The following is a 26,958-nucleotide window of genomic DNA, read 5'->3' as shown; positions in this document are numbered from 1 at the left end:
TTGGGCCCCTTTTGCAGCAATTACTGCCTCAATGCGGCGTGGCATGGATGCTATCAGCCTGTGGCACTGATGAGGTATTATGGAAGACCAGGATGCTTCATTAGCGGCCTTCAGCAATTCTGCATTGTTTGGTCTCATGTCTCTCATCCTTCTCTTGGCAATGCCCCATAGATTCTCTATGGGGTCAGGTCAGGCGAGTTTGCTGGCCAATCAAGCACAGTATACTGTATACTTTTCAGAGGTCCGATATTGTTCTTTTCTTCAATCCTTGTCTTTTTGGTTCCATGTAATATTCTAATTTTCTGAGATTGTGGATTTGGGGTTTTCATGAGCTGTACGCCATGATCATCACAATTATAACAAATTAAGGCTTGACTTATCTCACTTTGCATGTAATGCGTCTGTCTCATAGATCAGTTTCACCTTTTAATTTGCATTACTGAAATTAATGGACTTTTGCACGATATTCTAATTTTCCGAGTTTCACCTGTACAGTTGTGAAAGCACGCTTTTCATTTTCAAGCTTGCCACAATCGCTAGAAAATACGGGCTTGTAAGCATAGGCCTAGTACCTATGCCGAGGTGGACTGTGCTCGAATCTAGCAAGGTCATTCCGTAAGAGTGCAGAGTGGAAACGCCACCTTTTAACGGATAATTAATTTCTAAGAGAGTCTACCTATACTCCTATTTTATATGTTCAAATCACACCCGTCGGTTATAACCGATTCCTCCTGGGTAGGGGAGAAGGAGCCAGCGCTTGCAACACTGCTATAAGATGAACTGGACAAACATATTACAACTGGGAAAGAGAAAAGATAAGATAAAGTTCTGTCGACTCCTGACGACCACAGAGCCCTGTGGTTTTCTTTGGTAGACTAGAGGAGGGGTTTACCATTGCCATCTCCCACGCAGTGTGAGATAATGGCTTTCAGCATCTTCCTCTATATATCGCAGCTGCTCGATATAGGTGTGTAGTCTGGGAAACATACCAGCGGGGATTTGAACCAGCAACCTCTTGCTCCCTAAGCAAGCTACTTCCCATCCCTGCTGTGCCATTAGGTGGTTAGGGTGAAATCTTCGTCTCTTACTCTGGTTGTGCTCCTCTAACACAATACAAGTGCTACCATTGCTGTCTTGATGATAGATCAAAAAGCAGAAATACCGATAGCGTGTTGCTGGAGCCTTCTCTCAATAAGTGTGATAGTGGCATCCAAAACTGCATTGCCCTCTTTGGGAGAGGGCTGCTCCCTAGCCAACCTCTATGTAAAGCAGCTTAAGGAGAGCTCAGCCCGCTTGTGCTCAGTAACAAACTCACCCCAGCCTGGAGTAGTGCGCTTGCCTGAAAAAGCGTCTTAAAGGCAGGAGGCATACTGGAGGAAACGTTCGCATGCTGCCACCGCCACCACGTGCAAAAGTAAGGAAATAGAATCCGGTGACTACATCTTCCGAGAAGCACTGCGCCAGAATCCGCCTGTAGAGTTCCTCAAGCATTCCTTAGTTAAGATAAAGCGAAAGGACATTTGTGCGACACCCTGTTTCCTTCCGTAACTGTCGCAGTGTGTGCTGGGAGTTGTAGTGTGCAGGTGACGACTGATTACGAGAAACGTGTTGTTTAAAAAGGCCTTTGATCTTTCGGCCGCCGCTTCATCCGGGTTCTACAAGGTGGGCGAGAATTCCTTCCCCACCACGTGACAGAGGAAAGGCTGTTCGCTGATTGGCTGAGGTGAGGCAGAAGCGGCGGGCCCGGCATCGGCACGCATACTTCCGGTGTGCTCCTAGTGTGGGCCGGCTTGTTTGGGTGCTGCCGTCACACTATGGCGGCGCGCGGAGCCGAAGTAGCGTGCGGCGGAGGCAGCCGTGTGGCGGAGTCCGAAGGGAGCGCGCAACAGCCGCAGGAGCAACGCGAGGGAGAGGACGGAGCGGCGGCGAGAGGCGGCTCTGAGGTATCAGCCCGCCATTTTCGCTTTCCTTTACCCGGCTGGGGGCATCTCAGCCTTACGCGGCCTCCGCTGTCCGGTTACGCGGGTGAACAGGGGCCGTTCCATCCTCCTGGGCGCCCGTTGGGGTTGAAGTGGGGAGCTGTTAAATGGTCTCACGGGGGAGATGGGGATTGGCGCCTGTTGCGCAGGAGCGCCGCACGCACCTGCCTATGCTCCGCCTGACTGACTGACTCCCTCTCTCTCTCTCTCTCTCTCTCTCTCCCCGGGGCGGGGGAGATCGGGAGTTGGGAAAGATCTGGGCAAGGGTTGGTCCGAGCCCTGCTCTGGGAGTTCGGCTGGCACTGACTTGGCTCTTTTCTACACACCGACCTGAAGGCAGGCGATGCCGCCTTACTGGCTCCTGCGTGTTACCGCCTCCTCCCGCCCCCACTCCCTCCCACGAAGCCCAAGGCGCTATCATTTCCCCGCCAAAGGGCAGGTAGGCGACTGTCGTGTAGCCACGTTGGATTAAAGGTAACGGGAAGGTCTCCAGATGCAGTGGGAAGGAGCTGGGATTAGGGTTTGTGACCAAGCTACTCTTTTAAATCCTTGGGCTCTGTTTCAAGAGGTGGCCTCTGCCTTTAACTCTGAGTACACACTTCGAAGGAAGGCTTTTATAATAAACAGAGCTGAGGCAAGGGGGTAAAGTATCCCCAAAACTAAATGGGCTGAGTACTAAGGATGTGAAGTGTGTCAGGCATAAGGGGTAGGAAAAACTTCATTCTCTTAAAGTGCTTTTTAAATAATAATTTAACATATTTGCATCCTACCTACCAGGCAGTATTCTCAGGGCACACTGTAATATTTAAAAACGCAATAAAAGCCACAATTGAATATAAAAGAAAATGGCAATTAACATGTTAACACCAAATTTGATTCAGCAGCCAACTTTAAAAAAGGAACAGTTTTACATACTTGAATACATCTGTATAAAACACATAAAAGATGTGGGCAAATGTGTAGATAAGAGGCCACAGTTCCAAAGAGAGACTTCAAGCAGAGAAGTGGGATAACCAGACCTAGCTCCCTAAACACAGCAACTGGGTCATCTGGGAGCTGACCCAGATTACAACTAGTTGTAATTTATAAACAATCTTCATAAGCAGCCCCACATAGATCTTGATTTCACCAGGTAACTGTGTAATCTGGTAAACATGCTTAAAAAATAGTTTTAAAAAGTGATTCAGGCCATACTGTGTTGTACTAGTTTTAAGTATATTCTTGTCACTGCCCCAAAGGGGATAAAGCCTTATAAATTTTTCATATCTGATTCCTTGGTTTAAGGACTGTGCTGTGTGGGTTGATTTCTCCTCACACTGAAAGGAGACTTTTCAGCATAACATTGCTTCTGCTGAAGAAATTAAATGAACACTTTTTAACTAAAAACGTCTTATGAAGAGAAGCTCTGAGTAGGCCTTTGTCACTGCAGAATTGCAAGTATGGTTTCATTTTATTGCCAAAAAAAGTGATGTGATCTATAACTTTGAGTTCTTTGCTCAAGAAGACTCTGTACTCTGAATCCGCTGTAATCTTCAAATAAGCCTTGATACTGCTACAGTATTACAGTTCAGTCCTGACTTGTTTAGCTAGCCAGAATATCTTTCTTCATACAGTATCCTTGCCCATGCCTACTTAAGCTTTTTGGCAGGCATCATTACATCCTGCCTTGGGCAGGATAAGCAGGTTCAAAAGGCATTTTTCCTTGATATGACCAGTAAGTAGCTCTATGCGAGCAGCAGAAAACACTCTCCTGTAATCATCTGTAAAGTGTTCTGCTTGATGTTTGATTCCTGAATTGTGCTAGAACAATTCTACTTTAAGTAATTTAACGTATTTAAATAATACTTCTTACTTTAAAAATAATGAGGAGCCCTTGTTAGAATCTTTGACAAATGCTGACTCTTAATCTTTAGAATTAACTAGAGTTAAATAGAAAATGAAAGGAAAGGAAATAAGAACTGGCGAGTGAGTTGTTTGTCATTCTAAATATAAAGGCCATAAATTTGGGGAAGAGAAGGGGGTGTTCAGATTATTGTTACTAGAAATTTGGAATGGATAGTTACAAAAATCACATTCTCGTTTTCTTGTGGTCTGTCTATATTAGATTGTGAGCTACAGGTAGGATTTATTTGATTTACCTTTTTGTAGGCTTATCCCTTATGCATGATGTAATAGGGATCTGCACGGAACCAAGCATGGGTGGTTCAAAGGTGAAGGATGCATCTTTAAGGGCGGGGGAGGGTGCACTTATCCCTCCCTCCACTCTCCCCCCCCCCCCGCACTCCATTTTTAAAAAGTCAATTGGGGCGGCAGAGTACCTCCCTGCCACCCCAAAGAATCCGGGCACAGGCTTCTGGTAAAGGGGACGGCAGGGAGTTATGCTGCCACCCTAATGGACTTTTTAAAAATGGGGCACCAGAGGGGGAACATTGAGGGAGGGGTAAGTGCACCCTCCCTGCCATTAAAGATGCACCCCCCCATCTTTGAACCAGCAGAACTGCCCGCCATTTGAACTGCTTCTGTGCATATCCCTATGATGTAATAAAAATTATTAGTAAAAATAGTCTTAGGCTGTAGTGTCAACAGTTTATGTATTGATATGTTTATTAATAGGAGTAGGAACCACCACTGAGTGTTGAGCAAGATGTGCGACTGAGGTTTCCCCATGTGAAAAAAGCCTTGCTTATTTTGCCCAATGGTCTGCTATATGTAATGAAAACACTGGCTTATTCCAAGAACAAGCTGGCATGAGACCTGGATTTGTGTGCTCCCCTTTCCATGCATGAGAGGATGAGATAGAAAGTTTTCTCTGTCACTTGTTCTGCACTAATTAGTTTCTCATTATGTCCCAACTTGGGAGACTGGGGTTTGTTTAAACTATAGTTAGTTAACAAACCTGGCTCACCTGCACACATGACGTCAAACCGGAGGCAAACTCATCTCCAATTCGCTCGCCCCTCCCCCCATGTAATCCTGGTTATTGGAGCCACAGTTCCTGGACCCAGCCGCAGTTCCGATTTTGCCCCCGAATCTGGGAATGAACCATCAGTTTATAGTGAATTCCACTCACCCAACCGAGAGTCCATTCCATGTTGTCTGGATTGGGAATTTAACCCAAACTGGAGTTAATGGAGGAAGCTCCTACTGATTTCTTTCCTCCTGTGGGCTTGCGTGGGCTGTCCTTCCAGAACTGAGGAAGCCTGTGCAGTCAGTCCTGCTCCTCCCCACCCCCCGCCCTTGCCAGCTCCCAGACTCAAGATAGTGATCATCTGAGAGCGTGTGCAGGAGGAGAGAAGAGGGGGCAAACTGTGAGTCTCTTAGACCTGCAGTTTGCCATTCAGTGCAGAGGTGGCCCAGGATTTGAAAGCTGGATTAACTAACAATAGTTTGAGCAGGACATTGTTTCTCAAGCCAGGGCATAAAGAAGACCTGTGCTTTGTTCGTAATAAAAACAAAAGTTTTTAGTCTGCTTCTCATGTGTGCATGGATTGGTGGCCGGGGAGGGGGGCGGACAGGCTAGTTTGAGGCTCATTCATAATGTAAAATTCTTCTTCTTAATATAATTATTTTCAATTTTAAAAAAATGTCATTAAGTGGTTTACATAGGAAAAGAAATAAGATTATTCTCTGTCCAAAACAGGGTTACATTTTTAGAAACACATATTGGCACGCACAGTAGCCACTAGCAACAGCCACTGAAAAAACACTGCTGCGTTTGGATAGAGACAGTTACTCTTGCACTGCTAAACATGGCAGTCACTTTAAAAGGTACCTCTTTGCCCGGTTTTGGCAAATATAAATGGGCCATATACTTGACAAAATACTAGCAATCTTATTCCTTTATCATTGGTGATATTAGGGGTATCAAACCTAATTTAAGTGTAGGCAGCTACAGAGGGAATTGGACTGTAAATCTCATAGTTATCTGCTCCTTAATAAGGACTCTGAAAAACATTGTTGCCCCTGTTAAGTTGGAGAGTGTTGAGTGTTTATGATGTTGAGTGCCGAGGGTTTTTTTTTTACAAAGTAGGTTCTAACATGCTGACTCATGACATTAACCTAAGGTTTCAAATAGAGAAGAACCAACCCAGCACCAAGATCCATCCATAGCATTTTTAATTCCCTTTGTTCAAAGTTGTATATGAGGCCGTTCCTTGCATGTCACAGGGAAATGTAACGACATTCTGGTCAGTGACCATAGTAAAGGAATCTGAATCTCGACATTTCTTGGCTTTTAATCTTTTTTTTTAAACTAAGGGTGGAATAGCATCATAACCTCTTTAAAATAGCAAGTGACCAGTAGTATTTGATAGCAACATTTTGATTTTCAGCAATTTAAATGGCTGTTTAGCCGAGTTCGGCATGCCAATGCCCATTGATCTTGATGAGCTTAGTTGTGCCTGATTCAGCATAGGATCAGGTGGTTAGCCTCCTGCTGCTGAGCTGCTTGCATCCTGTATTGTGCGTTGCCTCTTTGGTGTTTAGTTCAGCTCAATGGCAGAACTAAATGGAATATTAGAATACAAGGAAATGAATGTTTTTGCAGTGTTTGGATTGAGTTGGGAGGGAATTTGTGCAGGAGCAGCAGGAAGCAGAAAAAGGGATGTATTACAGTTACACAGCAGCTGCTCAGGGAAGGAGATCAATCTTTCCTGCAGTGCCACCCACAGAAAAATTGTGCAGGTGACTTAGAGGATGAGGCAGATGTTCCATGCCTAAGCAGCCACCTCTGCTTGCCTGCGATCTCCCTTTGGGCCCACTGAACTCCCTCCCAGTTCTCTCATCTGTGCCACCTAGACATAGGGGGCAACTGAGCAGCCAGATGGCTGCTCACACAAGGAGTGGACAGTTCATTCTGGGCTATGCTACCCCTGCTAACTTGGCAAAGAGGCACCTTTTAACATGGTGATTCTTTTTATTTGACAGGAGAAGAGTAACTGGCCCTATCCACCTCCAGCACAGTACCTCCAGTGACTGTTGCTGGTGTCGGTCGTATGTTTTTCTTTTAGATTGTGAGCCCTTTGGGGACAGGGAGACATCTTATTTATTATTTCTCTGTGTATTCCTCCCTGAGCCATTTTTGGAAGGGCGGTATAGAAATTGGAAGGGCAGTATAGGTGATGATACTATATGGCCTAGTCCTCCTGTCATGATGCCCGGATGAGCAGCTGTTCCCTTTTCCAATTTGCTTCCTTTTATGGCATCCCTGTTGAACCCAATGCTTCTCACCATGCCACCCTGAGGGAGCACAGATAGGAGTAATCACTACCTCCTTGCTTCCTCTCTAGGCGGCATGGCAGACTGAATATTTGAAGTTGAATTTCCAAGTGAGAGGGCAGCTGAATGGTTGGAAGAAGTGCCAGCCATTCCTTGCAGCCACCACACCGGTTGTGGGCAAGTGAGCAGTAGCTACTATGTGTCACCTACCCTCTGATTTTGTGTGAGTGGAGGAGATGTTGCTGTTGTGACCTACCAAGTGCCAAATCCCCTAAGGCTGCTGAGCCTCACCAGCAGCTAATCAGCTGCTGGTGCCATTGGGGCCTCAGCAGGTGCCCAGCAATACCAAACCATGACATAAACCCTGCTCAAACATAAGCATGCATAGAGTTGCACCCTAAAACAAATTAGTTGTTTAACACTTGATGTATGGCAATGTTCTTTATAAGATCATCTAGCTTGTTAGAAAGGCAAAGGTTGCATTGCAGCTCGCATTCTTTTTAGAATAGAAATGAGATTCTTGTTCCAGAAAGCTCCTGCAGTCCAGAGTTTCTGGATAGCTGCTTGAATAACCCTAGTTATTCTTGTCCTGCATCTTTGTGTACACGGCATTGGTTCATATATTGAAATAGTTTTAAAAGATCATTTAGCTAGCTATTTATTGTATTCTGTGAAGGCAAGAAACATGGTATAATCACTCTGAAAGTCTTCTGTACTTACCAGTTCAGGTTATGAACTCTAGAGATCCTTTTCAGTGTTTTCTCTAACAGAGATCCCCAGATGTCATTGACTACAACTCTCATAATCCCCAACCAAAGGCCATTGCAGCTGGGGATGCTGTGAGTTGTAGCTGGCGACATCTGGGAATCCCTGTTAGATGGAACACTGGTCCTTATGGAGAAATTAAATTTAATTTGAGTGTACAAATTACATATAAAATTGTTAGACTTTATGCAGTCAAACATGACTTTAGAGCAGCGTGTGGCCAGTCTATGGAATGCTGTTAGGAACACAGGAAGCTGTCGTATACTGAGTCAGACCATTGGTTCATCAAGCTCAATACTGTCTGCACAGACTAGCAGTGGCAAGTAGCCTGTAGATCTTTGTAGTCTGGTAGCACCTTAGGTGGGAAATCAAGTAACTTTATATACAGTGTTTTCAATCAAGTAACCAGCCCTTACCAAGTAACCCTAACCAAATAACTTTACAGTATTTTTTTATTTTATTTTATTTTATTTTTATTTTTTGGAAAATGATTTCTAACAGCTGAGCTTTCTTTTCTCCAGGGTGTGCTGCTTGCTATGGAAGAATCACAAGTCTGTGAGATTGGAAGTGTTGGCCAGGAACAACTGATGAACAGCAAGTGCAGTGCACTGAATACAATGCTGCAACATTCAGAAACACGTTGCGATGGCACAGAAAATGCAGGTGCATTGGAGGAGGTGGAGGATTACATTGCTGGAAACAGAAAGCTGCTGGGAACTGCATACTGTGCTCAAGAATTGCGGGAGGAGACTCCTGGGAGAGAAGAAGCCCGTACTGATCCGCCTGATGGTCAGCAAGACCCAGAACGTGAGAAAAACAAAGAGAAAAATTTAGGTATGACTGTACTATCATAGGATAAGCTACTTTTTAATTGTTAGATATAGTTTTCCAGCATTTATCAATAATTTGTTATGATGGTTAATAGTCAAGGCATGGCTTGACAAATTGCAGGTACCAGGGAGTCATGGTGCCTAGAAATTTAACTCTGGTGCCTAGACTAGGATATTCAGAGGTCAAGTTATTGTTAGAAACAGGAAGCCTTGTTTCTGTTCTAGTATGTTACTTGTAAAGCGGATAAAGAGAAGCTCATTTACCCTCCCCCTCCACAATGCCAATTACTACGTCCATTAATTTTGTCAAGAGTCCATTGTCTGGCCCCTAGATCCAAAGAAAATTTGTTAAGGCCCAAGTTAAGGGTCCCTTACTCTCTGGCTCACATTTGTCTTTTTTACTACTCAAGAAGCAGTTATAAAATCATCTTCTTGAAAGGATTTTAATCAGGGCTGGCATTGATCAGCATTATAGGGCAAATGCTAAAAGATCAGGGCCCTCAGAAGAGCCCATTGCTGATCCAAGATCTGTGCCCATAACCTTTGTGTGATGGCAACAGAGTGACTTTCTAAGTTCCGTCATCACTGCCCCTCTCCTATCGCATCTGCCAAATTAGAATGGATCTACTTGATAGAAATTCAGGCTGAATGTGGGGAGATTCAGGATGGACAGAAAGAAGTACTTCCTTGTGCAATGTGTAGTTAAACTGTGGAAATCCCTGCACCTAATGGCGCAGCAGGGAAATGACTTGACTAGCAAGCCAGAGGTTTCCGGTTCGAATCCCCGCTGGTATGTTTCCCAGTCTATGGGAAACACCTATATCAGGCAGCAGCGATATTGGAAGATGCTGAAAGTCATCATCATACCACGCGGGAGATGGCAATGGTAAACCCCTCCTGTATTCTACCAAAGAAAATCACAGGACTGGTTGCCAGGAGTCGAGACAAACTCGATGGCGCACTTTACCTTAGATATGTGGTGATGGCCAACAATCTGCACTGTGTTTAAAAGGGATTAGACAGATACATGGAGGATAGGGCTCTCAGTGGCTACTATCCTTAATAGCCATATACTTCCCTCAGGATCAGAAGTGGCATGCCCCTGAACACCAGATGCTAGTGGGAGGGAGTAGTTGATCCAGTGGGAGGGAGGGAATTCCATTGGGAGGGAGTAGTTGTACTCTCTTCCCACTTGTGGTCTTCCCAGACGCACCTGTTTGGCCACTCTGTGAAGAAGGATGCTGGACTAATGGGCCTTTGGCCTAATCCAGCAGGACTTTTCTTATTTCCCTAAGAGGGACTTCTGGAACCTGGAGCTGGCTACCCTGGCTTTAGCATTCTGATACTTATATGTTATTTAGATTTGGACAGTAAAACATTAAGTTAACAACTTCTATCATCTTGTCTTTTGTAACTCTCTTTTTGGATGAGCATTGTATAATTATGGAAGCCAATATTCCTTGCTTTCCCATTCTGTTGCATTAAACTTCTGACTTCTTTGCTTTCTTTGACTTTTTGATATATCAGAGTTTTTACTTTTCACTTGACACTTCCCAAAGATCCCCAAAAGCACAGTTGTAAATATTCAGATTTACTTTATTACACATTGACAATCCTCAGAGAACATATTATTTAAAATAACTTATGCTTTCTTCTTCACCCGTAGGAAAAGAAGTTCTGTTACTGATGCAAGCTTTGAATACTCTTGCCACTCCAGAAGAAAAACTGGCAGCACTCTGCAAGAAATATGCTGATCTGGTAAGTATGTGTCAGAGTTAAAATCACATGTTGTAGTAGAGAGCTAGCGTGGTGTAGTGGTTAGAGTGCTGGAATAGGACCGGGGAGACCCGAGTTCAAATCCCCATTCAGCCATGATACTAGCTGGGTGACTCTGGGCCAGTCACTTCTCTCTCAGCCTAACCTGCTTCACAGGGTTGTTGTGAAAGAGAAACTCAAGTAAGTAGTACACCGCTCTGGGCTCCTTGGAGGAAGAGTGGGATATAAATGTAAAAATAACAATAATAATACTCCTAATAGGTGTGCTCAAGTATCTCCGCACATATGTTAAGCTGCTTTAGATGTTCATACAACAGAAACATTTACTCTGAAGAGCTTTGGATAAAAAATCACTATTATGACCAGATCATATACTTTTTTAACTTTTGTACATGAATATTTTTGGCACTGTTCCACATTGAAGCCTATGACGTGTGAAAAGAGTGTCTTCAGATCTGTAGTGTGATCAGTTGGACATTCATAAGCCTTGGGTTCTGCGCCTGCACACAACCTCGCAGGTAGAATATCCAAGCTTCTCGTGGCACTTGTGCACCACTCCTCATGATCAGTGTGACCATTTAATTTGGCAGTTGAAGCACCATTCCTTCAGTTCCTTTCCAACCACAGAAGTGTTTGCCCCGTCGGCTAGGGTTCCTCTTGTCAGATTGGTTCCTATAGATGAGAGTTTTTTTGTGAACGGCTTTGATATTGGACTGGTTTTTTACTATTCTTGCTACAAAACAGTCTGCGTTTGAAAGATTCGTAAGTCTTTCTGGTTTGATTCGGCTAGATTTTTTAAATTCCCAGTTCTCAATGGATGTTCAAAAGACATTCAAGAAGTGCAAGGATTCTTGAGGGAACTTGTCCTCAATGAATCAGCATGACTCCTGTTTGCTCTGTTTAGGCGAGGATCATAATTCAAGGACCTGCTGGATTTGCACATCCTTTCCTCACCAAACGTTAAAGAACTGAGCACTTCAACTCGGTGGATTTATATGAGCAAGCTCTTCACTCATCCAACACCCGTGCCACAATCTCCACATCCGCAACTTTCAATATGAACCTCATTGTCAACAGTGCCTCCTTCAAGTTGACAGAAGCTTTGACATCGAAAACCTCACTTTGTGTGCCATCTCCATCAGGACTTAGTCATTCGATATGGTGGTCGACGTTCCCATCTCACTGGATCCGTGTCCAAGACTTAGTCCTTCAATACTGTGGTCCATGCTGATGGGCACTGTGGGGCTGACAGCAAAGGAGATTGTGGTTTAGCCAACATGGTGGATTCCTTCAATGGCGACGTCAATGTTGACGCTGGAGTACACTTCAGTGTGGACAGCTGATATGTCTGTACTCCAATGTCGACATTGACGTCGCCATTGAAGGAATCGACTGAGTTGGCTAAACTACAATCTCCTTCGCTGTCAGTCCCACGGTGACCATCAGTGTGGACCACAGTATCGAAGGACCAAGTCTCTGACACAGTTCCAGTGAGACTGCGCTGAGAAGGCTGTCTCCTTTGCTAGACCTATCAATGTACATGACTTCACGAGCCCTATCACAGGGCCAACTTGCCCCTTTGCTGTCAGTTATCGATGTTGGCTTAGAGGAGGAAGGGATCCTCATAGGGGAGGACCTTAATGAAGCTGCTCCCCATTCCTTGCTATCTTTGCTGAATAAGCACTCGTTTGGCTTGGACATTTAGAGGCTTTCTTAGCCAAGGTCTAGACATGGAGGATGATATCAGGGAGGATGATGTTCCCATTCCGAAGACTCCTTTGATGTCTCCCCTTAGAGGCACTAAACCCTTGGATCATTTTTCTACACCAAGGGATGCCCATATGGCTTTGGTCCAGTGCTCAAATTGTGACTGCTCTGGTTACTGGAGTGTCCCTGCTTCTCTGGAGTGTTCTCATCACTGTTCCTGTCATTGGCCAACAAGAATTTAAGAATATCATGCACCATGTCTCCAGGTCTGCCACATGACTATGAAGACTACTGTTTGTGGATGTCACAGAAGTCTGCCACCTTGAGTAGAATGGGCGATAGTAGCAGTGCTATCTGCACTCCAGGGGTAGAAAGGGGACACTGTTTAAAATCCCAACTGCTTTTGCAGGTCTTTCTTCATTACAACCTAAACCTACTTTGACTGTTTCACAGGCTGAATTGGTGGGGAAAGGATGTCACAACTATACTGCTTCTAAGTATAGGGGTAGCCAGAGACCACATGCCTGGAAAGGAAAGATTGTGCCATCAATTTGATGTCACCTCCTAGCAGTCACATTCCATGTGACTTTCTTGATAGACTACAGGAGTGGTTTACCAGTGCCACCTCCCATGCAGTATGAGATGATGCTTTTCAGCACCACCCTATATTGCATGCTTGAGTCACTAGGAAATGCTGAATAGGGGTGGGCCCGGACCGGTCCGGACCTGGGTGGTTTGGATTGGGGGTGGGGGGTTGCTTTAAGAGCGTCGGGAGGGTTTACTTACCCCTCCTGCTGCTTTCCCGCTTGGCGCTGTAAGTAGTAGAGTAATTGGGGCGGCAGGATCCCTCCCTGCCGCCCCTTCCCCGCTGCGGCTCTGCAAAGCTCCCAGTAATGCTTTGCGCGTGCGCACGTCAGTAATGCTTTAGGATCCCTTCCAAAGTATTACTGGGAGCTTTGCTGAGCTTTGCAGATCCTGCTGCCCCAATTACTCTACTACTTACAGCGCCAAGCGGAAAAGCGGCGGGAGGGGTAAGTAAACCCTCCCGCCGCTCTTAAAGCGACCACCCACCCCAGTGCCGGACCACAGTGTGGCGGTTCTGTGCACACTCCTAATGCTGAACACTTATATATCTATCTCAAATCAAATCAAATGGCTGTGAGGTTCTAACCCTTCTGGCCTGTTATGTATCTCCCAACAATCAGTTGGTGATTTAAAACAAATACAACTGGTGTAGGTGGATGTAGATGCCAGTTGACTTCTGTATCTACAGAAAATTGCTTTAGTTTTGTTGCTTTAGCAAAGAACTCTTTCTACCCTTGCTTGTTTCTCTCATATAGTTGGAGGAGAGCCGGAACGTTCAAAGGCAGATGAAGATGCTGCAGAAGAAGCAGGCGCAAGTTGTAAAAGAGAAGGTCCACCTGCAGAGTGAGCATAGCAAGGCCATTCTAGCACGTAGTAAACTGGAATCTCTCTGTCGTGAGCTTCAACGCCACAATAAGACGCTAAAGGTCAGTTTCAGGTGGTGGTGTATGAAACAGTGGTTAAGAATAATACAGCTTCCTAACAATGATTGGCTGCATGGAAAGTGTTCTCCACATTGAACTATAGTATAAGAGAAAATGGGCAATTGGGAGTGGATAAAAATACAGGCTACTCGGCACTAATGTTAGTTCCTTTCTTATTCTTTAGTTTTTATACTAAAAACTAATACATTTCTCTAGTAGCTGACAAGTGATTACTTTATTCTCTGAAGGAATCAGTAGCCAACATTCCACACAGCCCTCTATTAGTGTTGGGAACCTGCCGGGGCTGCTGCACAACTTGAAAGACAGCCCTGACAGTGTAGCACAAGACTACTGCAGAATGACTAAAAACTGTTTTCATGCAGTGCTCCTTTTAAGACATTCTGCAGCAGCCCGTCATGCTACACCATTGGGGCTTTCTTTCAAGCTGTGCAGCAGCCCTGGAGGGTCCCTAGCGCCAGTCGAGGACTGCATGGAATATCCTCCACTGCCATCTAACACTTTAGTAAGTTTAACATTGGGGCCCAGAACTGAGATGCCTCTCCACCTTTTTGTAATCAATTTGTCTTTGTTATGTATAAATATAAGCCCACTTTAGATGTGTTCCACAGCTCCTGTATCATAAAGCCTGCTATTCACACAGCCATAAATGTATTTATTTCAACGCTGGAGATGATTAAGTAATATGCACAATAGTATGAGGTAGGTAGGTAGTGGAGAGGGAGAAGTGCTGCATCTGTGATGGTATCTTCAAGGTCTGGGTCAGGACATTGTTCCTGGAAGCTGAAGAAGGGAGAAAGAACACTGTGTACCAGAGCTGAACAATAAGAGGGACTGGACTTACAGGCCAGAGAAGTTTTGCAAGTGGAAGATGCTGAGAAACAACTGGAAGACAAAACTGTCCATCCCAAAGGATGCAGTTCTTAACTTCTTATTTTGGTCATTGCCAGGAGCTCTCTCCCTTAGTAGAAATTACACTGCTGTAAACCTGGTTTTTAGTAGCAGATTATCTGTGCACACCATGGCTCTAGTTTGATTTTTTTTTTTTTTAATGATTGTAGGGATAAACCTCAAATTCAGCCTGCTTTTGTATATCCACGATTCTATTTCTGTGCTAGTTTCAGAAACACAGATGCTAACACAATTCCACACACTACTGCTTTTCCTCTAGACCTTGAAAGTGTGAAATAAAATAGGTGGTTTCCCCTCTTATTAATAGATGTATATACTGCTTTTGGACTCTATAATATATCCCTTTTTTATTCTCTAGTATCCACCTCAGGTTCAGTCCTATTGGTGACAGAGGAGCTTTTAGACTGGTCTTCCTGCTGAATCCTGAACATGTCAGGTTGCAGCCTGTATTTCTACCCCCTGCCCGCAGCTGTTAACAGCTTCAGTTTGGAGCGAGAGTATTGTGTGTACTCTCTGGAGTGGCTGTGAAGCTGATACTCAACTTCTGGGGATGGGTGGGGGGACATGCTTGTGTGGAAATGGCATCATGAATCACCTGTCACTCATGGAAATGTGCTTTTCCTCTCTAACCTCCTATGACAGAGAGGAAAACGAGACTAAACAAATCAGGTGTATACTTCAAGGCTGCATAGATGAGACCATTTGATTTTCTATTTCCTGTCCCTGACCTAATCCTAATAGAAGTTGAAAATGTAATGACACCTTAGACCTGTGCTGCCTTTTGTTGACTCAAAGGTTTTGTTTGACCAGGTTGATTTTCACATCAGAAGTACCTTTTTGTATTCCTGTCTCTTTTGGGCTTCTCTTTAGGAAAGAGTCTACAATGCTTGCTTGGGAGCAGGAATAAAACCTGGGCCTCATTTTTGCTATGGTTGTATATTGTGTAACTGCAGGACTGATGGCTCTCACAGACCAATTATCAGGAATAGCTTTCCTTTACTGCAAAAGCACTGTTTTGGCTGCCGGGCATGATTTATCTGTTGAAAAAGCTTTAGGGTAGCTTGGGACAGAATGAACAAGGTCTTCTGCTTACAGCCTGAGATGTAACTGCCTTCTGCAAGACTTGAGCACCTCTTGGTCCCTCAACTTCCTGACTTGCTTTAGGAACCAGCTTACTTTGCAAGCGAAATGGTGGTGACATCATTCTGGCGTTAGCAGCTTCTGCCACATGCAAAATAGCTTATTTCACAGCAGGTTTCTTTTCCCAGTTCAAAGCCACAACTCCTGAAGTTAAGAAGCTGCAGCTCCTTCATAGTAATCATGTCCTAGCAGCAGGAGTCAGTGTGTACTGGTTTAGGATGAGTGTATAGGTGGGCAAATCCAGGGTGGTAATTGTGCCTGACAATGAATTTTTGCAGGGAATTGGGTCCAAGTGTTGTTCCAAATCACTGTACTATTAAGGTATTGGTCTGCATTTACTTATTGATGATCAAAAGCCGGTTGAAAAGCATACTATTGAATCCCTTTGTTTAAAAGGAAGAGAATGTGCAGCAAGCACGTGAAGAGGAGGAAAGACGTAAAGAAGCCACTGCACACTTCCAGATCACTCTAAATGAAATCCAGGCTCAGCTGGAACAGCATGGCATACACAATGCAAAACTCCGCCAAGAAAATATTGAATTGGGGGAGAAGCTGAAGAAGCTCGTAGAACAATATACGCTTCGAGAAGAAGTAAGTTAACTGTGTTTTACATAGTCCTTCACTATATTCACCTGATAGCTTAGCAAAATTGGGTGTTCACATTTAGACTCTAATCACAGAACAGAAGCTCTGAAGCAATCATATCCAGACACATTCTTATATATATTTTAAGCCTGGCTTCCATAAAATTGTTTCCTTTTGTCACTGTCCTATACTGCATTCCTGTTTTTCGATCTTGCTATTCTAAGGCAAATATCTAATAGCATTTCATTTTTGAACTTTCAGATCACTTCTAGGAATAACGAGTTAACTTGTTTGAACATATTTACACTTTGGTCCCTTGCATTTGAAATGTAATATAGTAGTTCCCACTTTAGGAAATATACATACAAGAATGATTAGGAGTCAGCATTCATGTATAAAAGCAAGCTGCAGCCACTTAAAGAGGTCACAGATTCTACATAGCTCACATACCCACTAGCAGGGGGGGAAACCCTGTTCATTTTTTATTTTAACATATTTATATACTGCCCAAAACTTTGTCTCTGGGTGGTTTACCTCCAACAGAGGAATAACTGCTTTGTAGAAGCACCATAGGCATACTCTGCCTCTTGCAAACACTTCTTGGTTATTTTTATCCTACCTTTTTTCTAAGGAGATCAGGCTAGCACAGATGGCCTTCCTTTTTATCCTCCTGATAACTGAAGAAGTATATGCTGAGAGTGAGTGACTGGCCCAAATTTCATTTAGTGAGCTTTGTAGCTGTTCAGGGCCTTGAACCTGGCTCTCCTTGGTCATAGTCCAACACTTGCCACTGCAAGTGATGCAGAGTGATTGCTGCTTGTGTGTCAGGTTCTCCCCCCCACCCCCCAACTAATGATGTATGTTTTCTTTTTCTCTTCTCCCTGAGACTTTCATGAGTACCTTAGATTATAGTCAGTTTTCATTCTGCATACCACCTTGGTGTTTCTGGCTCCCAGTTGTAGGGTTGTATGCTAAGGCGCATGAGTGGAAGGAAGTTCACAGAAGCCAACTTTCTTGGCCCCCTTCTGAGCACAGCAGTGCTCTACACCCCAAAAATCAATTTTTGAAGGTCAGGGACTTTCCAGAGCAGGATTGTATACGGTGAGGAGAGCTACAGGGTTTTAGCGAGCCCTTTCTTGTGCAAATAGAAGTGCTTTCCGTTCACACACACACACACACACACATTAGTTCCTTGCATGAATGTAAAGCAACTCTTTGTCTATCTTCCATTTCAACTAAATGGAAACTTTGAGACAACTTCTTGAAATGTACTTCAGTGTTTAGCACAGCTTGGCCTAGATGCTACTGTATCTTGATCCTATAAAAGAACATAAGAACAGCCCTGCTGGATCGGGCCCAAGGCCCATCTAGTCCAGCATCCTGTTTCCACAGTGGCCCACCACTATATTTTTAACAGCTTTCGGTATTACCAGGATCCATCAATTCCATTCTGCGGCTGTTGCTATCATTTTATTTTAATGCCATCATTGTACATGGTGCCTTAGAGTAAATGCTGCCCAAACTCTTATCTGTCCTCACCTGGTAATCTGGACTACTACTCAGTAACTTTGCATTTCTTTTACTCTGCTGCTTCTCTGTAAAATCTCTAATGCTTCTGCTGCTTCTTCTTTTTTTTTTAACTGGGCAGGTCTTTCCTGTCTTTGACACTTTTTCCATTAACTCCAAAGTCTACCTGTCATAGAGTTAAACGCTCCTTGCAGTACAGGTGGCCCTTATTATCCGTGGGGGTTCCGTTCTTGCCTGCAAACGTGGAGAACAAAGCTGCGGAGAATGACACCTTTAATCGATGGCAATTGGGGGGATTAGATTCCTCTGGGTCATAACAAAGCAAAAAAAAAAAAAAGTGGGGAGGAGGCAGAAATAAATGGAATGCCATGCTCCTCAGGTCTCCAGTTGTCCAATAATGCCCCCTAAGACCCCAATTCTACTGATTTTCTGCAAAATGGGGGGATTTAAAAAACAAAAACAAAAAACCAGCCACAAAATGGCTGCTCCGTTCAGCAAACGGGGGCTGGAAATGACCTCAAAGTCATATCTGGTCACCCAGGAACTGCGGATAGGCAAATTTTCACTTGGGGGGGGGGGCATCTGAATGACAAGGTCAAGTCCTCACTGCCTGACCACAGATAGGCAAAACCATGGAGGCTGGCACCACAGATAATGAGGGCCCACCTGTATGGCCTCCTTGTTTGGTTTGTTGTTCTTGGGTACATTGAAGCCGATCTTCTGTCAGCCTTGCCATTTTTTCTAAGCTCTTTTTATTGTTTTCTACTGTTCAGGTCCCCTTTTCTTTATATCATGCCCAACTCCATCTATTAAACAGCTCTTCAAACTTCTGCTAAGCTGTTTCTCATCCACCATACTTTTCTCTAATCTCTGTTCATTTTGGAATTTCTGGCTGATACTTAAGCTAGTGTTGCATTAGCACAATGAGAGGTATAGCACTTAAACAGTTAGCAGAGTTGCAGGGAGTTGTGGTGTGCTGTGTTGTTGTTCAACCAGTAGCAGCAGACCTTTTCCAGGACACTTTCAAGGTTATGCCACACATTATGTAATATCAACATCTTCCACTAGCACAAGAATTAGTCTGGAACAGTGCTATGCTCTGTGACCTTGTGCTAGTGCAACACTAGGTGTGATGTGGGCCCCTTTGGGCACAGATCATGCTGCTACTATGCTTTTGATTAAATCCTTGTTTGTTAGTGGTCACTTTCATTTCAAGGATTGGGTTTTGTTTTGAGAGGTGGCTTTTTTGTGTGGAGCGGGGTGTGTTTGGTGTTGAGATTGTCTGGACAGGTTTTCCATGTGAATCCTGGCTTTTAATGTGTGGCATAATGCAAGTGAGCCCCTGGTGGCGCAGTGGTAAAACTGCCCCCCTGTAATCAGAAGGTTACAAGTTCGATCCTGACCAGGGGCTCAAGGTTGACTCAGCCTTCCATCCTTCCGAGGTCGGTAAAATGAGTACCCAGAATGTTGGGGGCAATATGCTAAATCATTGTAAACCGCGTAGAGAGCTCTGGCTACAGAGCGGTATATAAATGTAAGTGCTATTTTAATAGGTAGGGGTTGCTTTTGTTAGTTGAAAGATGTGATGAGAATCAGGAGAGGAGAGACAATCCTAAGCTTGACTATGAAATGCATATAGCTTGTTTGCTAGGTATACACTGTAGTAATGTCCATGTGTTTCTCTATCTAGCATATGGATAAAGTCTTCAAGCATAAAGAACTGCAGCAACAGCTGGTAGATGCCAAGCTTCAGCAAACGACACAGCTTATAAAGGAAGCTGAAGAAAAGCATCAGAGAGAGAGAGAGTTTGTAAGTGTTCCTAGTCCTAAGGAATTGTGCCTGTTTGTTTGTTTGTTTGTTTTATTGAATTTATATGCCACCTTTCATTAAAAATCTCAAGGCAGTTTACAAAAGTTAAAAAAAACATACAGTAAAATGACAATAAAAATATTAAGCTAAAAATATTTTAAAAACCAAATTAAAAACCTATAAAAACTATACACAGATAAAAACACATAGAAGCAGCAATAAAAACAATCATGTAAAAGCCTGGATAAAAAACCAAGATTTAACAAACAATATGTTTCCCTTTTGTTAATAAAGGGGTACAGAAATAAATGGGTTTTAGATTTAAGTTGTTAAGTTGGAGCCAGCGTGGTGTAGTGGTTAGAGTGCTGGACTAGGACTGGGGAGACACGAATTCAAATCCCCATTGAGCCATGATACTTGCTGGGTGACTCTGGGCCAGTCACTTCTCTCTCAGCCTAACCTACTTCACAGGGTTGTTGTGAGGAGGAACTTAAGTATGTAGTACACTGCTCTGGGCTCCTTGGAGGATGAGCGGGATATAAATGCATCATAATCATAATCAGTTGTAAATTGTTCTATTTCAGTTTTTAACATAGCTGTATGTATTTGTCAAACCCTGTACTACTTTGCCCATCATGTGACAGTCATAAGTTCTGCAAGCATGTAGCACATTTGATACTGAATAAATTAATATATAGCACATATAGAGAGAGCTTATGTATGCTGCTGTATGTCTTGCTGTCCCATTGCCTCTTAGCTGTGTACACTTAGTAATATTGACTCTTGATTATTCTACATAATGTACCTCGGAAGGTGCTTGTTTATTTCTTCCATTAGAAATAAATATAGGCTTGTTAAACCTTGGTTGTTATGATGCTTAGCAACTTTCAGAGTATAAGGGTTACTTGTAAGAAGGGTTACTGCTACTAACTAATCTTTTGACTGAAGACTATGTAATCACACTTATTTGTGTTTAATATTCTAGTTATTAAAAGTACAAAGTGTGTCATTTTTCAGTGAAAGATTAATGTAACTTGTGGAACAACACAGCTTCAGATGCTTCTGATCCACAGTGGGTAGCATCCAGGATAGTACTGGTGTGTGCCATTTTTCCATCCTCTTCTGATCCCCCAATAGCCTGTTCCTGAAAGTTGGAAGGCCTTTGGCAGTGGAGTCCAATACAGTGGCGGGGGGGTGCTGTAAGGGAGAGGGGGAATGCCTGGAAACTGCTGGTTTCTCCCTCCAGACTACTGCAGCAGCTTTGGGATGGAATGGAAAGTTCAAGGAGCTTCACTAGGGAGGAGGAAGCAGGAAAGTTGTCTTGCATTGGTTCTCATTGTGCAAGTGCTATTTGGGGTACTGTCCAGGCCACTTAAATTAGAGAAAATTCCCAATTAGAGTTAGAGTGATAAATCTGTAGAGTGATAAATCGGGCATAGGATTATATGAGCATAATTCAGCCAATAAATTGAAATCCACCTGAATAGGAACTAATAAGGTGGTCTATGTATGGCCATGTTTGGTATTCATTTGTAAAGCTGTCTTGTTCTAGTGTTTTGCATAACATTTCAATTTGCTTTTGAGGATTTAGGTGTTTAGGTATTTAAAAGTAGTATGCATTGTTCATACTACTTTTAAATACTAGCTATTTTAATGACAGCAGAGAGGAGCTTTCTTCTGGCAGTAAATAACTCTGCAGTAAACTTGCTTCTCATGCAGTGATAGGGATAGAAATGTAGCAGAAAGGAGCCAGTGTGCTTTCTTCATAGATAGAATGTGATATTTTCTTTCTCTTCAGCTATTAAAAGAAGCTACCGAATCTAGACACAAATGTGAACAGATGAAACAACAAGAAGCCCAATTAAAACAGCAGGTAAAATAATTAGTCTTATACACATTCTCTGCATTAATGGTTACTGACTGAGAAAAGGGTTCATTACTTAGTCCTTTAAAAAATGTTTAGGAATTTCAAATCAGTGAAGCACGTTGGGAACCCACAAGGAATTGTGGGGAGAAAAGCAAAGTAATTGGGAACCAAAAACACTCACTCACTCCATCATGGGACAGCTGAGCTCTGGCTAAATTGTAGCTCTCTGCCCACCTAGCCCTGAGCCTCTGCTTCTCCCTCTCCTCGTGATGTATGAAAGAATTTGTAGTTGGCGATTCCTTCACTGGACTCTGCTGGCTGTTAAAGATTCTTATCAGGCCAACTTCGCTTCTGCCTGTGTTTCTAGAGGGCAGTGAGCATGCTCAGTCCTCATCAAGCTGTTCTGGTTTTCCTTTTGCCTTTTGAAATGTACAAATAGTGTGTGGCATACCTGGGGAGTCCCCTGTGTAGGCAAAAACTGCTACCTTGTCTGAGCATGGTCCTCTTTTTCTCCCAGCTGATAAGTACAGGCCCACCAAGTTTGGCTTAAAAAGGAATTGTATTCTGAAAAAAAGTTTACTAGTGATCCATACAAGATTAAATTCAAATTTTCTATATATTCTGTTACTTTGGCTAATATTTGTGTAAATTCACAGGGCCAGTATTCTACAGGTTTATGGGAGGGGAGGGGATAGCAGATGTTGTGAAAACATTCTTGTGAATGGGAATAACACTTGATTGGTGAATCTTACATCATGCTAGGCAAGTCTCTAAAATCAGACTTCAAATCTTCTAATTCCACTCACAAGAATAAGTTTTAATGTCAACCTGCAAATTGACGAGTGAGAGAGCTCCACCTTGTGGCAAAAAGATCTTATGCATCAATCACTAGTATTCCATTTTATGTGGTCCTACTCAAGTCCAAATGCTGCTACTTCTAATTGTTCTTCTGTACCTATAAATTCCTTGTTCCCTCCACGAAGATAATTACTTTGGGTTGTATCCTAAGTACTCGTGGAAGAAGTTCCACTTTCATAAGGGAGTCAAGCTAGTTTCCCCCTTCATGCTGCAGCCCCCTGTGCCATATGCTGTTGTACTCCCAAAGCCCTGTACCCTCTAGAGCAGATTTTCAGGGAGTACAGGGCTGCAGAGGGGAGGGGAGACTGACAAAAGTTGCTCCTTTTATGTGGGACTTTTGTTCCCACGGCAAGGACTTGCATACCAAAGGCTGCACCTGTCTGCTGATAGGATCATGTTGGTGCCTTTTAATGCAAACTATATCATTCAAATTAGAACTATTCTAAATATATATAATATGAGCAAGGGCACAAAGGTTTATCTTTTAATCTGGTTTATAGCTGTAGATTTGGTAGCAAGATGTTTTACTCTTATGGTTCTACTAAAGAACTTGAAGATGAGCGGGGCATAGGGTTAAAAGCTGAAAATGTAGAAGGTGGTCTCTGAAATTTCTTCAGTTCTGAAACCCTTTTTACTTATGAACGTGTTACCACAGTATTTCACATATTCCAACAGAAGCTATCCCTCCACCATATCTATACTTTGTAAGATCGATTTGTACTATAATTATGCAAATCAAACAAATTGGTATAATATATCAATTAAATATGGATTAGGTATCCTAGTCTTTGTTTTGAAAATAGGAGCGAGGGAAATAAATAGTGTTAGCTATTGGAAAGTTTTTGAGAGCATGTGTGTAGGTCCTGGTTGAGATAAAAACAGAAGTTAAACATCAGGGAGCAGCATCCAGGCTACTATTTGCATGAACAGAAGACAGCGTTCCACTCATACAAGGGGAGGAAGAGTGCCAATCCTTTCCTTCCAAGGGATGCTCCCTCATGGATATGTTTTTTTGGAGGACACAAGGTGGCTGCAGAGGGTACAGATAGACAAAAATAGCCCTTCTCTCTCTTCCACAACAGGGATATCTTCAGTTTGCACATAGGCAGGAATGGATGGTGCCCAGGATACATAAGACCTACTCCTTGAGATATTCTAGGTTGGAGGAAAAATTAAAAATGTCTTTACATGCATTTAACTTGTTAAACACTTCTGGGTGGTTTATTCTTTAGAAGATTTCTTAGATTCTTCATCGGCTTAGAAACTGGCTTGTTAGATCATGTTAATCCTCACATGAGGCAAGTCTAGAGTTTTGAAAAGTTGCTTCTTATGGTTGGGTGTGTGCGTATATATAAATAAATAAAATGCATGTACAAAAAGACTTAAATATTGTTTCCTTCAGCTTTCTCTCTACATGGATAAATTTGAGGAGTTCCAGACAACAATGGCAAAGAGTAATGAACTTTTCACAACATTCAGACAAGAAATGGAAAAGGTATTTGACCATATTCTATTTAATCTTCCTAATTCATTTACAGTGGCGAGATAGTGGTGAATAAAACTAAGACAGACTCTAGATTATTTCTCAGTAGCACTATACCTGTGTAACTCTGTCTTGTTATGAGTACCCAGTATGTTGGGGGCAATATGCTAAATCGTTGTAAACCGCTTAGAGAGCTCCGGCTATAGAGCGGTATATAAATGTAAGTGCTATTGCTATTGCTATTGCTGCATTTTGAATATCTGTGGCTAAGCCTGATGTGTTTTCCAAGGAAGAAACTATTTCTACATCTTGTTTTGTAATATGTCAGCCCAAGTAGCATTTCTTGACTTATCAATTAAGTGCCAACTGTTGTCAAGTGAATGTAATATACAAGCAATTAGCAGAAAATAACCATCAAACTTAATTTTAGATGACCAAGAAGATTAAAAAACTGGAAAAAGAAACAATAGTTTGGCGTACAAAATGGGAAAACAACAACAAAGCTCTCCTGCAAATGGCAGAAGAAGTGAGTATCAATTTTAACAATTCAGCAGAAGCTTCTTCCGTTATTGGAAGGAGAATTGCCCTCTTGCAAGGGATTCTTCTGTTCACAGAATGAGCTTGCATTGAAAAGCATCACTCCACCAAAGCTCTAGGTGCTAGACTTTATGTATAGATGGAATTGTGAGAGCCATTCCAAAACCACCAGTTCTTCAGCCAGCCACTAGAAGGCAATGCTGATGTTCCATATAAATATGGGCTGGTTTTGTATATAGATTGATTCTGTCTATTAGTGGTGGAATAGATATCTTTAGTTATCAGCAAAATACATTAAAGTTTCTGAACTCCTGTAAAGTTGAACTAAAAAAAATCACTTCTAGTTCTCTTTACATGAACCATTTTCATGATATCTTCTAGTGAATACAAATTAATAGTTCAGTTCCTTGAGCGGGGTTCAAATACAGATGCTTCAGATTAAGGGAGTAGTTCCAAAATAGAAAGGGAAGACTTAAGTCTTGCAAGGGAATGGTGGGAGAGGTATTTTGGTCATCTTGTATTTAGAATAATGACAAAGCACTACAAGGGTAATCTGTAAAGATGCTCATGTCTTTATACTGTCGTCCTAATGTTTCAAAATACTTGCCTCTCGGGTTCTATAAAGTTTATTGTTTGTTTACTGCAGAAAACTGTTAAAGACAAAGAATACAAAGGCTTTCAAATAAAACTTGAGCGTTTGGAAAAGCTGTGCAGGGCTCTTCAAACAGAAAGAAATGAGCTGAATGAGAAGGTGGAAATCCTTAAAGAACAGGTTTCTGTAAGGGAAGCAGATGTTGATCTAGCTGTACATGTGTTGCAGTCATGCACGCTCAATTCCCATGAGAAGCTGGGGATTTCTACCAATGGCGCACAAGAAGGAATCCAACCAGCTGCTGAATTGGGGGTGGCAAATGAAGGCAATGGCTCTGAAAAAACTGTCTACCCGGATTCCATTCCTGCCACAGATTTTGACGACTAAAGTGTAAACACTGTACTGAGAGATATATTTTGTGTATAACTTTAACTGGTGGTGGTAACTATTAGTTTTGTGGTGAAAATTTTCTTACTTTTTCTACCATATCTGTATTTTCTTAGAACAACAGAACTTGCCTGGTACAGGAAGCTGCATAGCGGCTATTGAATAGCTTATCTATAAATTTTCCACAACTGTATTGCACATCTGCCTCATTTTTTAAAAAAGAATTATCAAAAAGCATGCATGCAAATTCCTTCCCTCAGACCCCATAACACATCACCATGTCAACTAAGACTCGTGTATAGATTTTGACATCATGTCAGGGGAGCAAACGTGACCAGTATGTCTCAGACTCGGGGGCGGGGTGGGTGGGTAGGGATACTTTGCTTCTGGTAAGTGAATTAAAGCTTGGTATCAAATTGTAGTTGCCAAATATTGCAGTAAACTATAATTAGGTGTATGATGGCCAGTGGAAGTTCCTGACTGGCTCCCTAGATTCATATGTGTTTGAACAAAGCTGAAAAATCTTACAGGGTTTAGTGTACCTGCAGTCTTGCCTGCTGCTTTTGAAATATATGTAATTTTGCAACTGGAAAAACAGGGTGTACAACTGTCTCATATTACTCAGGATTGTCCTGCATGGTTAATTTATAGCTGAAGTGACTCTTGCCTGATCTGTTAGCGTGAAGAAACTTGGGTAGCAAACCATAAATGCATTAAACATTGTTCAGACACCATTAAAACAAAACCAAAATGTATTTTGAGCACTTTGTTGCCTCCTTCTGAGGTTAAACCTGTTTTTAAGAGACTGTAACTTGGCCTGCTGCCTACAAATACACGTGTGTAATTGCAGTGTATTTATTTTTTAATTACCCCACTAAGATAATTATGCCCAAAATACACTGGGATTTTGGTTAGTGGTTGTCTGGACACTGTGAACATTTATAGGCTTTCTGCCACTTCTTCAATATGCTTTGGTGCCTACCTACAGTATTGGTGTGAAAAAGTGAGCACATACAGATGTGTTAGTCACTGAGAATGGGTTGAAATGAACATGTGTTGATCCCTTTAGCAGTTCAGGAAATCATAATGAATATATTTGACTGGAAACATTTCTCATGAAACGAATCTTCATATTCAACCACAGATAAATCAGAGTATGGACAAGTCCTGTGAGTGTTTAATCAGACATGAAGATTGAGGGCAAATGCTCAGATCTTATTTTTTCAATTACTGCTTTTTCTAAAATGTCTTACTAGACAAAACTCACCTGTAAACAAAAGTGCCTTCTGGTATCTATATATTACCTGGTAAATTTGGCACGACATTTTGTATGTTAATAATGCACAGCAAAGAAGGCTCCATTTTGTTTGTTGCCTTGAGGTTAGAGTTGTGAATGTAGATTCACGTAGAAAGCCCAGATGATGTACGTGTGTGTGTGTGTGTGTGTGTGTGTGTGTGTG

At 42.6% G+C, this 26,958-nt stretch overlaps 2 protein-coding genes across 8 annotated transcripts in view; one reads left to right on the top strand and one right to left on the bottom strand.

The window, feature by feature from the left end:
- Positions 1-1,782, bottom strand: part of CTPS2 (CTP synthase 2) — a 161,934-nt gene extending 160,152 nt beyond the window's left edge. For 4 of the 6 annotated variants that reach the window (XR_008319739.1, XM_053310854.1, XM_053310855.1 and 1 more), the window contains exon 1: positions 1,316-1,782. Coding sequence is in view for 5 of the 6 variants with exons in the window: in XM_053310854.1 (XP_053166829.1) it covers positions 1,316-1,491 (176 nt within the window). In the remaining variant the exon portion in view is untranslated. The remainder of the gene's footprint in view (positions 1-1,315) is intronic. The other 2 variants (XM_053310850.1, XM_053310849.1) reach the window with 2 other exon arrangements.
- TXLNG (taxilin gamma) lies at positions 1,664-25,691 on the top strand. Of its 2 annotated transcripts, none has more exons than XM_053310858.1 (10): positions 1,664-1,943; positions 8,483-8,795; positions 10,458-10,549; positions 13,615-13,785; positions 16,249-16,443; positions 19,655-19,774; positions 21,573-21,647; positions 23,902-23,994; positions 24,413-24,508; positions 25,166-25,691. In XM_053310858.1, the coding sequence occupies exons 1-10, from the start codon at positions 1,815-1,817 to the stop codon at positions 25,496-25,498; spliced, it is 1,617 nt and encodes a 538-aa protein (XP_053166833.1). In that variant the 5' UTR covers positions 1,664-1,814; the 3' UTR covers positions 25,499-25,691. The 2 variants fall into 2 exon arrangements, with proteins under 2 accessions (XP_053166833.1, XP_053166834.1); XM_053310859.1 differs by lacking the exon at positions 1,664-1,943 and adding an exon at positions 2,433-2,453.
- The last annotated feature ends 1,267 nt before the right edge of the window (positions 25,692-26,958 follow it).

The sequence above is a fragment of the Hemicordylus capensis genome, chromosome 3 (assembly GCF_027244095.1).
Source record: "Hemicordylus capensis ecotype Gifberg chromosome 3, rHemCap1.1.pri, whole genome shotgun sequence".
NCBI lineage: Eukaryota > Metazoa > Chordata > Lepidosauria > Squamata > Cordylidae > Hemicordylus > Hemicordylus capensis.
Note: the sequence above shows the minus strand (reverse complement) of the source record. Positions and strands in the feature narration are given on the sequence as shown.